Source organism: Molothrus ater, chromosome 6 (assembly GCF_012460135.2).
Source record: "Molothrus ater isolate BHLD 08-10-18 breed brown headed cowbird chromosome 6, BPBGC_Mater_1.1, whole genome shotgun sequence".
Taxonomy (NCBI): domain Eukaryota; kingdom Metazoa; phylum Chordata; class Aves; order Passeriformes; family Icteridae; genus Molothrus; species Molothrus ater.
The window spans coordinates 46,142,899-46,161,332 of NC_050483.2; the positions used below are offsets into that span (position 1 = coordinate 46,142,899).

General features: G+C 35.2%; 1 protein-coding gene across 1 annotated transcript in view; it reads right to left on the bottom strand.

Moving 5' to 3' along the window:
* RPS6KA5 (ribosomal protein S6 kinase A5) overlaps positions 1 to 18,434 on the bottom strand; it is a 73,676-nt gene that overhangs the window by 40,343 nt on the left and 14,899 nt on the right. Inside the window, exons 3-5 of the mRNA XM_036383567.1 lie at positions 10,894 to 11,112; positions 7,272 to 7,387; positions 6,357 to 6,464 (exon numbers count right to left, since the gene is read on the bottom strand). Coding sequence (XP_036239460.1) covers positions 6,357 to 6,464; positions 7,272 to 7,387; positions 10,894 to 11,112 — 443 coding nt within the window. The remainder of the gene's footprint in view (positions 1 to 6,356; positions 6,465 to 7,271; positions 7,388 to 10,893; positions 11,113 to 18,434) is intronic.

Below are 18,434 nucleotides of genomic sequence, written 5' to 3' on the forward strand. Positions count from 1 at the left end.
CTGAAGACTGTTGCTTCTGTAGCTGTAAACTCCTATTCACAACCAAAACTATGTTATTCCTCATTTGTCTCCTGCAAAGGTCAAAGACAGGCAAAAAAAAGTTCAGTGGTACACTAGTTAGACTGCTCTGCTGCATATAACAAAATCATAATGCAGGCTGTAACATAGAAATGAAAGTTTATAGACGAGGGCAAGAATGGTTGCAATAGGGCAGATCAAGGTCCACTAGTTTGCAATGTCATCATATGAAGAATTTTTTGAAGAGGATAGGGAAATTAACTGAACATCCTCTCCTGGTGGCTGTTCCAACTGGAAGGAGCCAGTTAAGTTAAAATACCATACTGGTTACTATGCCTCTTGCCACAGCATCAAGACTGATGATTTCTGCTTCCAAAACACACATGGAACAATGCTACTGCATTTTTCAAGCAAGAATGAGATTTGCCTGCCAGCAGATGCCATCAGAACAGGCAAGTAAAGGGGACAGCAAGGGCAGCTAAACCTTGAACTGCATTAAGCATGAAATCTGCGGCCTCTACCTCTGTGACCCCAGAACAAAAGCCAAGGGAAGGCCACACTTTCATCTAATGTCAAGTGGAGATTCAAGAACTGTTTTCACAGACTTTTACAATACCTGTGTTTGCTTTCACAGTGCAGTTCAATTGCAAATCTACAAGCAATTATTTAAACCAGTTGCTGATATTGGATTTTAAAGCAAACAACTAAGAGTAAAGAAAACAAAAGTCTCAATTCTGCAGACAAGAAAAAAATCCAGAAACAAATTATTGTCTGGGAGGAATGCAAGTATGTACCACTGTCAACTTGGATGAACATTTTGTACTAGGTTCTTCTCAAAATCATTGTCTTTTTGAGAAGAGAGAGGCAGTAGTATCAAGAAAGAACAGCATACAAAGCAAAACCTGAAAACTCATATTTCTTCAAATATAAGCAAAATTATAAGATATAGAAGAGTACTAATTCTGGGAAGAATTCTGCTAGCTGTTACTACAAGTCTTCAGTAGTTAATATTTTCTTTTAATGAAGAAAATCATATAGAACATGTCATTTAAATATCTACAGTTTCAGAGAGATCCAGATGTAATAGGTAAAGGAGTGGACAATTTTGCTCCAATGCAATCCATCTGGTTCTAAATTCATTTACATTTGGCTGTGAATCTCTGGTCACTTAAGTTTTTCAAAGTTTTTCACCTGGCTGACCAAGTTTCATGGAAGTAAGGTATTATTCACAGTTATTCAAAAGAAAAAAATCTATGACAAGAATGGATTAATGACAATGGGAGTGTTTGCCCTCAGAAAATTACTTTTTTCCCTTCAAAAACAGAATCAGAATTTTTCTGAGTTGACTAGCAACCTAATATCCAATAGAAGATTGGATAACAGACTACTTAACACAGATGATGTTTCCCTTCAAAACAGCTTTCTTTTTTTTTTAATGGTATATTACAATAAGAAAACAGCATCCTTGAAGCAGTCATTGTAAGAAATCATGATCTGTCTTGCAAAAATTCTTAACAGGACTTTAATATTTTGACATCAAAATCTGGAGAGAAACTACTTTATGCTCTGGTCCTCTGCATTACTGGTCCATGCTGGAAAAGCACAATCTTCATTGTGATAAGCACTGAAAAGGGAAACCTCTTGAGTAAAGGCTCAAACAGTCAACTCACTGATGACCTGCTTTTGCAATTAAATTAGTCCAGCTCAGTGATGTGTCTTTAGAGTGTTTAATATGTTCTTATTATTCATTTTCAGGACATTTAAACTAAGTCAACTGAAGTACAGCAAACAAAGCAAAAAGTTTTTGCCACTATTTCATTTATTTTTCCAAAACTAATTATCCAGACAGATCTATAACCAATGTTAACTTCTGTGGACTAATTTCACTATTCAGTTTACTCTGACTTTTTTCTCTTTAAAGAGATGTAAATCTACTTCTTATAATTGTTTCTTGTGTTGACATCACTGAACAATCCTTTAACTAAAACACAAGCATATGTAGCAAGTCATCTAAAGCATAGATAATTTTACTCATTTTTGCAAGAGATTGCTCAGTGTTGGAGGATGCACTGTCTAATTGCAATGATAAGACATTATCACTTTAATTGGACAATTATAAAGGGTCTTTTAAAGTTAAATGCATAACTAATCTATAAGGTTACTACAGTTCCTAAAGCATTAAATGAGTCAAGTTGTAGTCACTTCCTTCTGTTCTGAACTACCTTTAAACTGCACTAAGAATGTGCACAAATCTCTTCCAAGTTCATCTACCAAAACCCATAGTGGACTAGCCTCCAATCAGTTTTCCTCCAATGGAATGTGCTTTAAAATATTTAAAAATACATACTACTTTTCTTTCCAGAACAGAATGTTCACTCTATCATCAAATAAATGAAAACAAAATGCAATAGTGAAAAGCATTTGAGTTATAACTAAATTTGCAACTCTCATCAAGAGATTTTCAGATGAAGAAACAACAATCTATAGGAATCATTCATTCTACACATCAGATAGAAGTACACAGACATCCACCCAACTGTCTTAGGCTTCAATTCAATCATCCCTCATACTGAATACCCATTTTTATTTACCCATTTTACTAAGGCATTTGTATGCTCACAGACACACAGTTTGAAGACTGACAACATTCAGTATTTACTATCTATTTTTTTAAACTTCATTAAGCAAACACAAAAGCTTCAGAAAAAAACTTAAGCTAATGCAGAAGACGTGTACCAATGCAGAATTGAGCAATTCACTACACTCTGGAAGAAAGTGTTCTTTACCAGATTTAATTAAGAAGAAAAACAATTGCATGGTCAAATAGATCATTTTCACAGTAATTCAATGCATGTGTTCATATTATTTTGCTTAAGAGAAAGATCTCCATGTATACTAAAATAAGATTGTAAAAGGACTTTAAAAAATGAAGTAGCACTTTAGCAGTACACATCAAAATTAAGACCAGACCTGATGATTAGGTTAAGCTGACATTGACCAAATCAAAACAAGTCCAGCATAGAAGTGGAGCTATTAATGAGTTAAAAAGATATAAGCTACAGTCCACCAGATAAAGATAACACACAAACACGATGGAAAAAGACCCCAAAACAACAACTTAAGAGATCTGGGGTTTTTAAAGATAAATGTATTACAAGACCTGAGAAAACAAAAAAGAAAAAACAAACAAACAAAAAAGCCCCACTGAAGTGATTTCACTTGTGCAATGAACAAAATAGCGCTGTAGAAGTTTCAATTTCTACCAATTCTCTGTGTCCCCCATAATAACTTATATTAGTGTCACATGCAAATGTACTTTGAGACCCAGTTAGACAAACACTAGACTGAGATGCATGAAAACATCAGGACTTTTGAAGTAGCACTTTAGTCCTGATGTATTTTTTACCCCAATTTTGTTTACAATTCAATTGAGATTTAAAAATCTTATATACTAGCCTTAAATTCATCACAGGATTAAGGATGCAAATGCCATAAAAAGCAATACTGAATCTCTTACCTAATCCCATTATTTGGTTAGGCTATAAAACTGTAGGTCTTCATGAGCTTTTAAATAAAGTTTGTATCAAAAGTAATTTCAGACTTTAATACCTTATGATAGTGACCTACCCTATGGGAAAATTCCTTTTTATTGAACTACTTTATCCCAGTCAGGTAATTTCTTCTTTTTGCATGTAAGTAAGAGCATATTGCTTCATTTTAAAGAAAAACAAAGGCGACATCACTGTTGATTCAGTTGTAAAAGACAAATTTCAGGTTTCAGCAAAGCAATACCATAAAATACTTTAAAGCTCTTAAAGCTGCCCTTCTTTAACTGGGATGTTTAATTCTCACATGTTATTTTCACATGATAACTGAAACAGAGAGAACACTTGACAATGCACTCTTCACACATGCTTCAGTAGCAGCATGGCAGAAATCAATAGGTTTCTGTTTTTCTACAAGTCACAGGCATTTGCTTCCTTTCACTCAAACAGTGCTTAAGGAAAAAGCAGCTTCCCACCTCTCACTGCAGAACAGTCAATCTGCTGTAATTATTGTAGTCCTGTTTGATTCATTAGGTGCCCAGGTATGTGGAAATCTTTAACAGTCATCAGATTATAGCAGAGATAATGAAAATACTGAATCATGATGTTTTCTAGCAAGCATCACTAACTACAAAACTATCCAAACTTCATAAATACATGGTGAAGTATTTCTCTCTAATAAGAACTCTAAATATAGAGCACATCTCTACTATGATAATTTTTATCCCTTTTTAATAACCTAAATAAAACTTGTGTCAGATAATCAGTCCAAAGAAAAGGTTACTAGAATAAACTCCACTTGCTTAAGTATGCATTTCTAATGGCAAAAGTCTTGCAAGAAGCAGGTGGACCAGGAAAGACATGTGAAGAAAGGGAGAAAAATGAGAGTACACTGCTTTGACTAAACTGCAAATGCTACACCTTTATCTGACTTACACAGTTGTAATTTTATTTAGAAGTGTTACCCTAGTGAGCATGAAAACACTATACAGGCAAATTCTACCTGCTGTAAGTACATTGGTTCAGAAGTGTAAGTTAAAGTATCTATTATAATGAATTTTAAGTGCTCTAGTAGTAGCTTGAATATCTACAAAAAATACAATATGAAATGTCAATTTCTATGTGTAAATAGGTCATTTTAATCATGTTTCAATTCAGTAGTTAAATCACAATAGCACAGATGAAAACTTAATTCAAATGCAGACAATTTCTTAGATTTTGAAAGCAAACAACACAATTGCAATTACTTTTCTTGTTAAAAGAAACATGAGAACTGTTGAGATTTTTTACAGGAAGAACAAATATAAAATGTGAAAGAGAATAAAAGAAAAAATATAGTTAAATGAACACACTTAAGATATATACTGAAAACAGAATGGATTAGAGTCAGAAGAACCAACATTAAATTTCCAAGGAGCAAGATGGCTTTATTTAATGACTAGAGAAAGAAGAATCCAATTCAGAGTGTGGATAAAGCAAACATATCTCTGATGCCTATCTAAGTTCTCCTGTTTCCTTGCACTCCTTGTAAATGATGTGCCAAAGGTGAGCACAGATGAGATGTGCTTCTTAAAAAAACCTGGTTTGAGACTTAAAGGTTCTGATTCATTCTAACATTGCTAACACAGTGAAGACTTAGGCTTCGTTCAGCTCTGGATCAGAGGCTGGGGTACTGCTCCTTTTCTCACCCCTCAGTGCAGTAATACCAGTACCTGACTCTGTCTCTGGTGCCTAGCACAGTTCTTGTCACAGCTCTAACAGGTGCCACTCTCTCTAGCCACACCTTTCACTATCATTCTTTCCTGATGAAAATTGCATCTCTCTGCACTTACTCTCTGGCACTGCTGTGGCAATCTGCTGCTAATCCCTTCTCACACCAGTGGAACTTCCTCTTGCTTTTGTGCTGTAACTTAGAAGGAATATTCTGACATTATCTCTATTACTTCCCTGCTTCAGAAAGTAAAATTTAATATCTTTTTAAATGGTCCCTCCTAAATCCTACCACACTCCATTTGAAATGCAAATATTCTAGAGGAAACTACCAGCAATCTATTTTTAGAAAATCCTTCTGCTGCTTCTAACAAAGACTTTTAGATCTGCAGTCCCAGATTTCAATACCTGTGAAACCTAATGTGAAAGCCAAAAACATCCATTTTAAAATTTTCTCAGAAGTAAAATCCTGCACACTTTTGACTCTCTGAAATCTAAAAAGCTTATTTGGAGATAGAACTGTACCTTACAAATAATTAACAGCTAACATCAATAGTCAGAGATCACTGTTAGGTACTATGTACTTACTTAGTAAGAAATAAGCTTTTATCCTAAAAGCTTGCAATTAAGCTTATTAAAAGTGACACAAAGAGATGAGAAAAAGACAAGATAATAATACATTAATTATTATTAGCATAAGGAAGAGTCATAGCATACCATTTGCCTAGTCATTCCAATGAATTAGCGCAGTAAAGCTTTTTTTTAAAAAGGCATCTGAAAATGAAAATGTAAGTGACTTTTCAGACTTATGCAGGTCTTTCCCTTTTCATGTCAAGGGCAGAAGAAGAAAGTATGAAAGCTTTTCAGGGGAAACTAGAACAAAGATGTATGACAACACTGGCAGGCCTAAAACCAATAAACTGAAAGCTCAAAACCTAGTAACAGAGACAACTAGATTTTGTTCTATGATGTAGGAGTCTGTAATGCAGGATTTCCATCCTTTTTAAATGTGCTTAGTATTTCAACAAGACTTTGTCATCTTGCTAAATTCTGTCCACACTTACTGGAGAGCCAAATACTCACCTCATCAGTAAGAAACTCCTTACTTAGACCAAAGTCTGTCAGCACCACATGGCCATCAGAATCAAGGAGAATATTCTCAAGTTTTATATCCCGATATATAATCCCCAACTGCAAACAGAATATAAGAAAAAGTATCTCAAAATAGTGTCACCACATCAAGAAGATATCGCTGAATGTTTTTAAATATAAAGGTATCAAAATTCACATTATTAAGGTAATCTGACACATGAAAGTTGCACCTCAAAAAAGCCAATTTTTAAAAGCCCTTGAAGAAATAACTAAAATTACATTTAAAATCTTAGAAATTACACTGTGCACTAATGTCTTAAAATTTCAAAGACATACTGTATACCCCTTGAATCTCAAAAGTGACCAAATACTTCCTGTTGAGTGCAAAATTCAGTTCTTTCATTAAGAATGAAAATGGATCCTTCTGTTATACAGTCTAGACATAGACCACACATACATGCATGCTTTGTAATAGTCTACAAATCTGCTTATTACTTCTGAGAACTGTAACACTTTTCATGTCTACAGCTGTGCTAGAACTCTACTATTCAGTTGTGTAGAAACAAGGAAAACCAACTATTTCAACCCAAAACTTGTTCATGTTCACTACAAATTAGTTTTGGTGACAAACACTGGTTCACAAGGATTACTAGAAATGAACAAATAATTTGTCAGTAACATTACTCTTCACCTTGCAGGCAAAAAATTGTGGCCTTAATCTAGTGCACAAGGAGGACACTTCATTGGGGGTTATTTCTAATTATACAACTAATGTCCCATTGCTAGACAAAGTTACTTTCATTTTAAAACTATCTAAAACAATAGTACTCCTTATTCAATTTATATGATACAAAAAGAATACAGCTGTAAGTCCTCAAAATCAGCACCAGAGTAAAGTTATTTTACCTTGTGGAGATGTTCAAGTGCCAAAACGATTTCTCCAATGTAAATTTGCACCTCATTTTCTGAGAATCTCTCTCTGTGTGAAAGATGAGTAAACAGTTCTCCTCCATTTATATAGTCTAAAAATAGAGCAAAGAACCTTATAATTTTACTTTCTGACAATTTTATTTTCTTATCGAAATATTACTAGGTACTTTGTAAGCTATTTAGTAACACATTCTATATCAGATGCTTTTCCTTAATTGTAATTCACAAGTATTTCATCATGCTGTACAATATTCAATTTCTTTCTTAGAGAACTGAAAGAAGAACAAGACCCACTCCTAAATAAGCATCAAAACCATAAAATAAGCCTCAACTATTCCTAAATTATAAAGATAGGTTTTTCCACAAAATCAGTCTTTTAGTTATTTAGGAATATGAAAAGAAAGAAGCACAAATCATATCTACAAACAGAACCCCTGTAGACTCTTATGAAATACTCTGATGAGCAACAAGGCAGCCTGACACAAAGAAAAGCAATTCAGAAAACAGGTATTAGGGGAAATAATCAATTTATTGACGGACAATTACAAAATTTTCCCTTCACAAGGGAAACCTTGATGGCAAAACTTACTGCAGGAGATTATTTCCACATACACTCCCTCATGGAAACCACACTTTCATTCTTTGCAGGCTATGACATAAGGATTTTCCCACAGTAAGGGAGAGGAAAAGAATTATTACAACAGAGCTCCACTGTAACACAAACATATTTTAGATGTAGAGCTGTTTATGATAGCAGTGTACATTACAGCCATTAATTTGAAACCTCACAGCCCCCATTACTGTATTTGAGGTCTACATACACAGAGCAGGGAACATGCCCCACAAAATCTTCCTCAGTATTTTCTTGAATATTGTTTCTGTAGATTTGTTGGTATAAAACACAAATCCATAAAAGGCATCCGATCCTTTTTTAAGTTAATAGTTGGAAGGAGAAAGCATATATACAAATTGTACATATTCTGATCTCTCTCCACTTTTCAGTTCTCCAGTTCTCTCTTTGAAAAGGAATATTAGTGGAATCAAACAACATGAGAAGGATTATTTATCTAGACCAGCAAGCAAATGAGAAAGACTGAATGAAGTATAAATAATCTACATTTTTGAATTGCTTCCTTCTTCTAAAAAAACTTCAACACATAGAAAAAGGTAACAGAAAACAAGTTTTTAAAATATTTCTAGCCAGATCTGCTAACTTAGTAGAAGGGAAGCATTGAATTGCCATTAAATTATTCTAAGGACTGTGACACATCCAAACCAAAGCGGCCACAAGGAGTGGCACAACAGGCTAAATTCTATCCAGGCTGTAACACTAACCACAGCCCAATTAAACAAACAGCCTTCAAATTATTGGTGCAAGATCAAATGCATCACTGGCATAATAGAAAAAAAAATCCTGGTTACTTCAGATAAACTCCACCTGACAGTTCAGATTATTTAGCTATTTTTAAAGGATTAGATGTTTAACCTTGTGTGACAAGTTCTGTATAGAATTGATGGTACTCACATGGATACAACAACTTGGTTCGTTCCATATAGTTTAAAGCCAACATAAAAATTGGAATCAACTCCCAACTGTGTTTCTCTGGAAATCTGGCAGAAATGCAGCTGCATGTCTGTACTTGATTCAGTCTAAATTCATACAGCTATGTAATCTGACAGCATGAAGAACTGTACTAAATATTGCACTGAGGCTCCAATTCTAAAACCTCTAAGAACTAAAATGGCAGGTAGCTCGCACACTAAATTCAGCCAAGAACAAAAATAAGACAAATACTGGTTTCCCCCAAAATCCAGAAGCCTCTGAAACACTTTAATTCCTAAACTAAATTAAAGAGATTTACACAGACTTACATAAGACACAAAAAACTTTTAACAAATAGTTTGGGTTTTTTCCTGTCAGGCAGGGTGTGAAGCCCTGTTGATTTTTAAAGTAGCTTTACACCACATTTAGGAGGAGAAATTTTCCCTGTTATAGAACGTCATTAAAAGAAGTTTAACTAATCATTCCTACTTTCTGCTGAAAATTAAGGAAAAAAGGACCTTTCTGGCCCAAACAGATATGCTGAGAATGGACAAAAAAGAAAAAAATCAAAACAAAAGACTGTAATTATATCTTAGTTATGAACTTCTTGCTTCAACCATCACCTCAACATTGCTATACAGTGGACACGTGCCTTGTCTGCACTGTCTGCTACACAGCCTTCTTCAGAACTACTGGGCTTGCTCCTTTTTGACTCCTATGAGAATATAATATCAAGACTTTAATTTTCTTTCATACAAGAGGCTTTTATAGCCTTCTAATTATGTTTACCATCTAAACTTCCCCCCCTACTATGTACTTACTTTTAGGCAACTACATCTATCTCAGGTTTGAGGGGTTTTTTTGGTTTGGGTTTCCCCTCCTTTTTTTTTTTTAATATTTCTTATGGGATCTAAGGTGCATTTTAGCAAAATTACCTGGACTTAAAGAATGGTTCCATAATATTTATAATAAATGTCCACATTTTCTCTCATTTAATACTTCAATTTTTTCCAAATTGTTAGTTGGTAACTTTAAATCCAATATAAATTTCAAAACCTTAATTTTTAACAGTTACTATCAAGGAATCACAAAGCTATCAATATATTTCAACTTATTTGTGACAATCTTCTATTTATTTCTTGAAAATCCTAGTCAGAAGAATTTGCAAGAAACTGTATTACAATTTTCAACTCATTTTCAAAAGGAGTTTAGTGAACACTCTATTTCAGTTCTACATATTTATTATTTCACAATAGTATATGAAACTAAGGTATGTGCATAGAACTTTCTAAGAATTGACAGCTAGAGGTGTATATTCATTTAATGTTAAAAAAATTTTGCTAATCTGATATAAATCAGACTAACAAAGATTAAAAAATTGAAGTTATGGATAAAAAGGAATGCAAAACTTGCACTTCAATTAAAAGACAATTTACTTCCTCAAACATTTCACTAGAGAAGCACATTATGAAACCAAGCCTTAAATTAATGATTCATTTTACAATTCTTTTAAAATACTCTATGTAAGAAGGTTTTTAAAATTGCTGGCAATTTTCTTACAAATAGACCTCATACACCAAATACTAAAATTTGCAGCTGATCTGAAAGGCAGAAATATTTCTAAAATTAGAGTAGTACCAAACCTTATGAACAAGCTCCACTTTCAGCACAGAAATGTGTGATTTTGGACTGTCTCTTAGCACCCAAAAATTGAAATATGCAGGTATCTCAATACTCAAAGGTCTAATTATCTCATAACAAGACACTTAACAAAAGCAAATGCTTCCGGATGATTGATGAATACTCAAACTTATATTTTTTGCTGCATATAAGTCACAGATAACCACTATCCTGTCAAAGTAGCACACTCAAGCTCAAACAGGAAAACCACAAACACAGACACTGTTAAAGATGAACAGTATTTTACTTCCTATGCTTTCTCATGCAATCTCCAAAGACACTGTACTTTAGACCACATTAAAAAAACCTTACAAAATGTTGAGATAAAAGGGCTTTTTTTTTTTTCATAGAATTTGAATCCTGAAGAGTACTCACCTAAAATGAGATGAAGCTTTGTATCTGTCTGGAAGGCATAATGTAAGGTGACCAAAAACGGTGATTGCCTAATGTGCTCCAGGACTTGTCGTTCTGTCCTCGTGTGCTCAGTTGTTTTGGCTTTTTGAACTATGGTTGCTTTCTTCAATACTTTCATGGCATACAGTTTCCCAGCATCATGGCCGCTTACTTTCCTCACTAGGAATACTTTTCCATAGGCTTAAAAAATTGGGGAGAAAAAAAATCCCAAAAACAAAGAAAAGAAAGAAAAAAAGAGACAAAAACCACAAGTTACCTGCTTGTACTACAGATCTGGCCAATGCCATTATTGCTTTCAAATACTCATTGTTATGGCAGACAGTAATCACTTAAGCTAAAAATCTACTAAAACACTTTTTCTCTTTCAGATTGACCCCTCCTGAGCAGAATTTCAAACAAATCAGCTTCATAAGTGAACACTGCAAGACTGGGAAAAGCAATTGAACTTTTTCAGTATTTAAAAACAATTTTAAAAGCTGATGATTTCGTCCTTTGTAATAACCTAAAACATCCATACCTAGAATTAAGCAAGACTTCCAAGTAAGAGATGCTATTTTTTGTTCTTAAAATGGTCTGCTCATATTTGCACAACTTATATACTTTCATTACTGGTTTTATAACATTGAAGTTACAAAAACCCATAGAAAAGCCAATGAATTCTTCCCATCAGTATTTCATACACAGGAGCTTTCTGAGGCTCTCATACTGGACTTAAAAGAACTCCTGGGAATTCTACATAAATAAATTTTTTATCTTTACCAGGCAAACCTGTAGAAACAGTAAAGGTTAGAATTAGTGTGCAGTTCCTGGGCCATGATCTCACTGCAATTACAGAGATATGGTGGGGTATCTTGCATAACTGGAATACTGTCATGGATGGCTACAGACTTTTTAGGAAAGAGGCCAGACAGGCAAGGTGGTGGAGTTCTCTTTATGTAAGCAAAATGTATCAAGCAACCAAAATGTATCAAGCTTTGCCTAGGAGTGGATGAAGGAGGAGCCAAGAATTTATGGATAAGAATTCAGGGATAGGCTAAAATGGTGTTACTGTTATGGGTGTTTACTACAGGCCAATTGATTAGTTAGAGGAAGTAGATGAGGCCTTCCACAGACAGCTGTCACAGCTGTCACCATCACAGGCCCACAGTTCTCATAAGCACCCCTACAGCTGCTGGAAAGGCATCATAGCTTGGCATGCAGGAGCCCAGGAGGTTCCTGCAGAGCACTGGTAATTTTGACATAGACGGTGGGGAAGCCCACAGGGAGAGATGTGTTGCTGGACTTTGTTTTAAGAAACAAAAATGGACTGGTTGGGGATGCAATGGCTGGAGGCAGCCTTGACTGCAGTGTCCATGAGATGGTGAAGTTAAGGATTCTGCATGGAAGAAGCGTGGCAGTAAGTAGGATTATAGCTCTGGACTTCAGGAAAAATAACTCTGGCACCAATCTTCAAGGGCCTGCTTGGAGGAATCTCATAGGTTAGGTCTCTAGAAGGTAGGGCGGGTCCAAGAGAGATGCTGAATATTCAAATAGTATTTCCCTCTATGTTTAAGATCAGGACATCCCTGTGAATAAGACATTAAGCAAAGGGAGGGGCTGGAGACCTGAATGGATGGGCAGGGCACTTCTGGCAAAAATCAGACAGAATAAGGAAGTTTACAGAAGGTGGAAAAAGGGTCAGGCTACTTAGGAAGAATACAGGAATATTGTCAGAGTATGGCAGCTATGTGTCAGGGAAAGCAAAGGTCCACTTGGAATTAAATCTGGCAAAGGATACCAAGGACAAGAGGGGCTTCTTCAAGGACATCAGTAGCAAAAGGAAGACTTGGGCAAATGTGGGCCCAGTGCCCAATGAAGTAGGTGCCCTGGTGACAAAAGCTACAGAGAACGCAGAGTTACTGAACACCTTTGCTTTTTACTCACTGCTAAGGCTGGCCCTCAGGAATCCCAGGCCCTGGGGGCTTTCCCTTGGTTGAAGATAGGGTTAGGCAAACTTGACACCCACAAATTCACGAGCCCTGGAGGGATTCACCCATGAGTGCTGAGGGATTTAGCAGATGTTAGTGTTAGACCATTCTCCATCATCTTTGAAAGGTCATGGAGAACAGGAAAGGCTCCTGAGGACTGAAGAAAAGCCAATACCACACCAGTCTTCAAAAAGGGCAAGAAAGAAGATCCAGGAAACCATGGCCAAGCACCCTCACCTTCATCCCTGGAAAGGTGATGGAACATCTATGTATGCATGTGGAGGAAAAGAAGGTTATCAGGAATAGCAAACATGGATGCACCAAGGGGAAATCATGCTTGAAAAATCTGGCATCCTTCTATGAAGAATGAGATATAAAGATGATTAGAGAACTGGAGTATTTCCTACATGAAATAAGAAGAAGCTTATTTCTTCTCTTTAGCCTGGAGAAGACAGAGGAGAATCTCATCAATGTGTACAAATATCTTATGGACAGGTGTCAAGAGGATGGGGCCACACTCCTTTCAGTAGTGCCCAGCAACAGGGTAAGAAGCAACCCACAAAAACTGGAAACATGAAGCTCTGTAAGAATAAGAGGACAAACTTCTTTGAGGGTGACACAACACTGGAATGGGCTACCTGGAAAGGCTGTGGAATATCCAACTCTGGAGCCATTCAAAACCCACCTGCACACAATTCCATGCATGGGTTAGCCTGCTTTAGCAAAGGGGCTGGACCAGGTGGCCTCCAGTGGTCCCTTCCAACCCCAACCATCCTGTGATTCTGTAGTAGACACAACAGGACATTCTGTGAAAGAATGAGTGTTACTTTTGTAGATGGCAATAGTCATTGCTCAAAGAATCAGGAGAAAGGAACTATGAAATCATTGACTTATTTTGATCAAGGTCAAGTTCTCTTACAAAAAAGGTCTTTAAAACATTAAAAGGTTATGAGTGCAAAGGGAGGAATCCTCTCAAAAATTGAGAGCTATTAGAAGACAAAAAGCTAAAAGGTTAAAAACAAATATTCAGCTTTTTCAGAGAAAGCAAGTCACCACTAGAATTCATCCTGCCTGATTCAGTCATATATGAACAAGTGAGGAAAAGAATTTGCTTGTTTTAGTAAATTATCCAATGCAACAGAAATTGAAGCTGACTGCTAAAAACTCTACCACAGTATCAAAATGCCAAGTAGATGAAAAAATAAAATGGCAGAGAAAATTTCAAATAGTAAACACACAATCCATGTGAAATATCATAATAGCACATAGTGTTAGAACTGAGGAGAGAAAAACAGCTGAAGTTACCAAAGACCATCCCAAAGAGAATGTTATAAACTTCAAGGAAAGTACTGAAGAAATTACACAAGCGTACCCACACCTTCAACACAAACCCAGAAATCCCTTACGCTGTAGTAGAAATCTTTGTGTGCTCCTATCTTGAATGAAGCACACTGTTTTGGTACCTTCTCTCTTCTGTCCCCAACTACCTTGCTCCCATCAGAAAAAAAACAGTGTAAAACATTAGGAAAGTATAAAACAACTCTTCTAAACAGGAATGGCACTAAACATACTGACATGTTTTATTTAGCCTGAGAAAGTAGAGTACTTAAGAAGATTCTTACAGAGAATTAAAGAAGAAAAAAAATTCAAAAACTTGGTAAAGAACACATTTTCATTATTTTTAGAAACAAAATAACTAAGGCAACAAATTAAATCATTAGGTATCAGCATTAAAAACTATGCAAAGCACACAAACAAGTATGCAGTTAAGCTGTGGAACTACTGTTACATGATACTGCAGCTGTCAAAAATGCAGATGAATTTTAAGATTACATAAATCCCTGAGGGAGAGGAAAGCACATCAAGTGTTGCCAAACTCTAAAGAGAATCTCTGGCTCAGGCAGACCCCAAAGTGTAGGTTGCTACCAGCTCACTAAGGAAACCATCACTGTAAGCCTCTCCTTAAGCCATCATGAGACAGAAACACTAACCAGCTCATTGTTTTGTCCAACCCTTGTAATTACCTTCGCACTACTTTCTCAAAGAGAATGCTCAAATATCTCAAACCTGAAAATACACTGGACAAGTGTATACAGTCCTGACGTGAGACACTCAAATTTAGGTGGCCCTTAAAAAAGCTACAGCATACAGAGCTCCCAATAAGCATCACGTGTAACTCCAGATTTTTCCTGATGGGTAATTTAGAGTTTTTAACTACCAAATGACATGTGAGCTTTTTTCCTAGATCTGAGTTCTACTTCAGTGAGTATACAGAGCTGATTCTGCTCATATACTGAACAATTCTTTTTAAGGAGTTCTTTACCTGACTCATTGTACCCTAAGGAATCATGCTTCCCTTCTTTACAGAACTCATCTGCAAAAAGAGCTCTCATAAAATAAGTTTTCATAACATATCTCTCAAGAATGGCAATTATAGAGTCAGAATAGGTGACATCTTTCTATTTTGTGAGATATGCAGGACAATCTCTTTCAAGATTTTGTATTTTGTGTTGCATTCTCCAACTTTGCAGTTATGACATCTCGAGCATATGTAAGCCAGACTGAATGGTCATCAGCTACTCATGACCAGGGAACGGGAATTTTATCACAAATGTTGGAGAACATTAAGTTAAACCAAAATGAACAAAAGGCTCATGACAGTAACACTCAGTTACCTGTATCTTCAATCACATTTTATAAAAACATATAATAACACATCTTAGGTGAGAGAATGCAGTACCTACTACAGCTTTTCATGCAGTATCAGAGAAAATAATCTGGTTAGTGTAATAACTGTAAGAATCTCTAGAAACTATACTTTTATTGCCATAAAAGACTTTGCAACATAGAACTTTGCCATGGTACAAATTGTTTCTTCAGGAATCTGACAAGGACTGACAGAATGATGACGATTCTCACCATTTTTTATGAGAATAAATCTTAAGTAGCACTATTTTAATCAAATGACTCATAATATATCCAACACCAGAATCTCTGATAGCACCACAAGAAATCTACTTAAAAGACAACACTGCAAAAGCTATTTATTTGAGTGGCAGCAAGAAGAGAGCACATAAGCTAATTGCAATACTCTCACCTGAAAATTGCACTTCAGTAAAGCTTTTTTAATTTCTCAAAGAGCAACATTTTACTGTTAATTCTCATAATGTTCATTCTCATGCACATCTGATCTACTGCCCAGGCAGAAGTATTCAGCCAGCAATATATGCCCCATAATAAAACACACACAATCACCAAATATCCACCTCCCAAATTCATTGAAAATATATTAAGTGATAGAAAAACTACATACACAGACACAAATTTTGTTAGACTGACCTGACAGCTTAAGAGAAATAAAATAAAAATTTAAAGAATGGTTATCAGCCTTTATGATGACTAAGAGATTTCACCAGCAATTTATACCAAATTCGCACTCAATTAGTGAGATAGAAAAATATAATTAGGTGCTAAAACTTCCCTTTTACTACTGCCCTTCCTATTAATACAAATTCATAGTAATATATCATAATATATAAGCATACATATAAGTATACTTAAACATAATTATATATAAAAATATTTATATTCATAGTAATACATCTCATTCTAAGTAACAATTTAGCAGGTCATTAGAATAGTCTAAAATACACACTTGCTGAAAGACAATGAGTTAAAACTATGAAATGTTCTTTGTTTCTTACTTATTTCTGTACAAATGCAAGCACATTAAGGCATTGCATCACAGCAGCTGATTCTTACAGAGAAAAAGGAGCACAATTCTTATTGTTTATAGCACACTGGATGGTTTCTGTGGACTCCTGAAGTCATCAAAACTTTACACTTGCATCCATAATTTTTAAATTAATCTTTTTAAGTGCTGATATAAACTACACCTCTTTATTAAAGCACTTTTTTCTACTGTCAGTGTAAGAATAATCACAAGACTACAAAGGAAAAGGCTCAGAGGTACAAAATATTTAAGGATTTGAATAAATTTCATTGTAGTTTTGCACGATATATGCCTAATGATATCTTTGCTCTGCAATATGGATTTAGATTTAGTCTGTGTAAGGAATTTGGAGGCAGAATTCTTACTGTGCTAATATCAGTCCATATGAATTAAAAATGGGGATTGACAAAGTTAGAAAAGCATATAGCTCTAGCAGCTAAAAATGGGGGGGAAAGCCAAACAGAAACCTTAACAAACCTCAAATAATAGCATTCTAAATATTTCCAATTTATTGTCTATGACCAAACTGTTAAAAACAGGGCATTCTCTGTCATCTTTCCTTAGACATCAGATAGGCAAGAATCATTAACGGAATTTTTTCAACATGATTATTTACTCCAAGAATAAATTTCCTCTCCCATTAAACAAGGGAGTGATGATTAATATGAAAGGCAAAAAGTGACAGAAAAGGGTAAGTTGCATCTTAAGATGTACTTTATGTCAGCATTTTGATTTTGTTTTTTACCTTTTTTTAAAGATAAATTTATTACAGTATTTATTACAGTAAATAGTTATAGTAGACAATACATGCCTAACTTTTTTTTCGTTCATTTTTAAAGGATGTCAGTTTTTAGAAGGCAGCTCTCAAATGCAAGACAATCTACCACTGGATATGGATACTATTAGTTTTTAATTATTAAAAAAATTAAGGTAAATAATTTTCTTCAAAATTTTTTTTAAAGGCACTGCACTCCACTGAAGTTTGATGAAATCAGAACAACCAAGAGCTGCCTGGGATCATCATCTTACTTCCTCCTTTCCTTCTTAAATGTAAGGCTGGTTTTGCTATTCCCTCTGGCATTAGTTCCAATAAGAATCTTCGCTATTGATCTCCAAATTAATGTACAGATTCTTTCAGAATTCTCTGGTGTATGAAAAGGAAAAATTTGCCCAGGTTCTTAGATTGAACACAGCCCCCTCTTTTCAGTCTGTTCTTCATGCAGAAAACCAATTTTCCATTTCCAAGCCCTGTCTCCAATTAGCCATCCCACCTACCATTCAGTATACATTCTAGCTGTCCTCAGCAGAAACTGAAGTAAAATATTAAATTGGAGTTTGGAATTATTTTTAGACACTCCCTAATTCTGTCTCACTCTCCTGAGCACAGTACCCCCATTTCTTTCTTTTTCCTCATCTTATGAGAGAATATTTTACATTTTCTTCAATATGCTTTGAAAGAATTAACTTTATTTCACAGTCTTAACTTTATCAAAATACCTTCTGACCTCTTAGATGAAACTTCATTATATTTTCTTGTATAACAAGATTTTTGAGATGGTTATTTAAATCTGACATTCATCCCACTAATTTTGTTCCCTTCATATGAATAAATCCTTCAGATGCTAAGATCTTCCACATATAAGGTGACTATCCTGCCCACATGAGCACTTAAATCCAGAAGAGCACATATAAAACATTCTCTCATATACAGTAGTTAGATTCTTGTTTCTCATTATTGTTAGTCTTCATTAGTGGACTGCAGTTCAAAAGGTAGAACGGATTATAAGTGCACATGCTCAAGA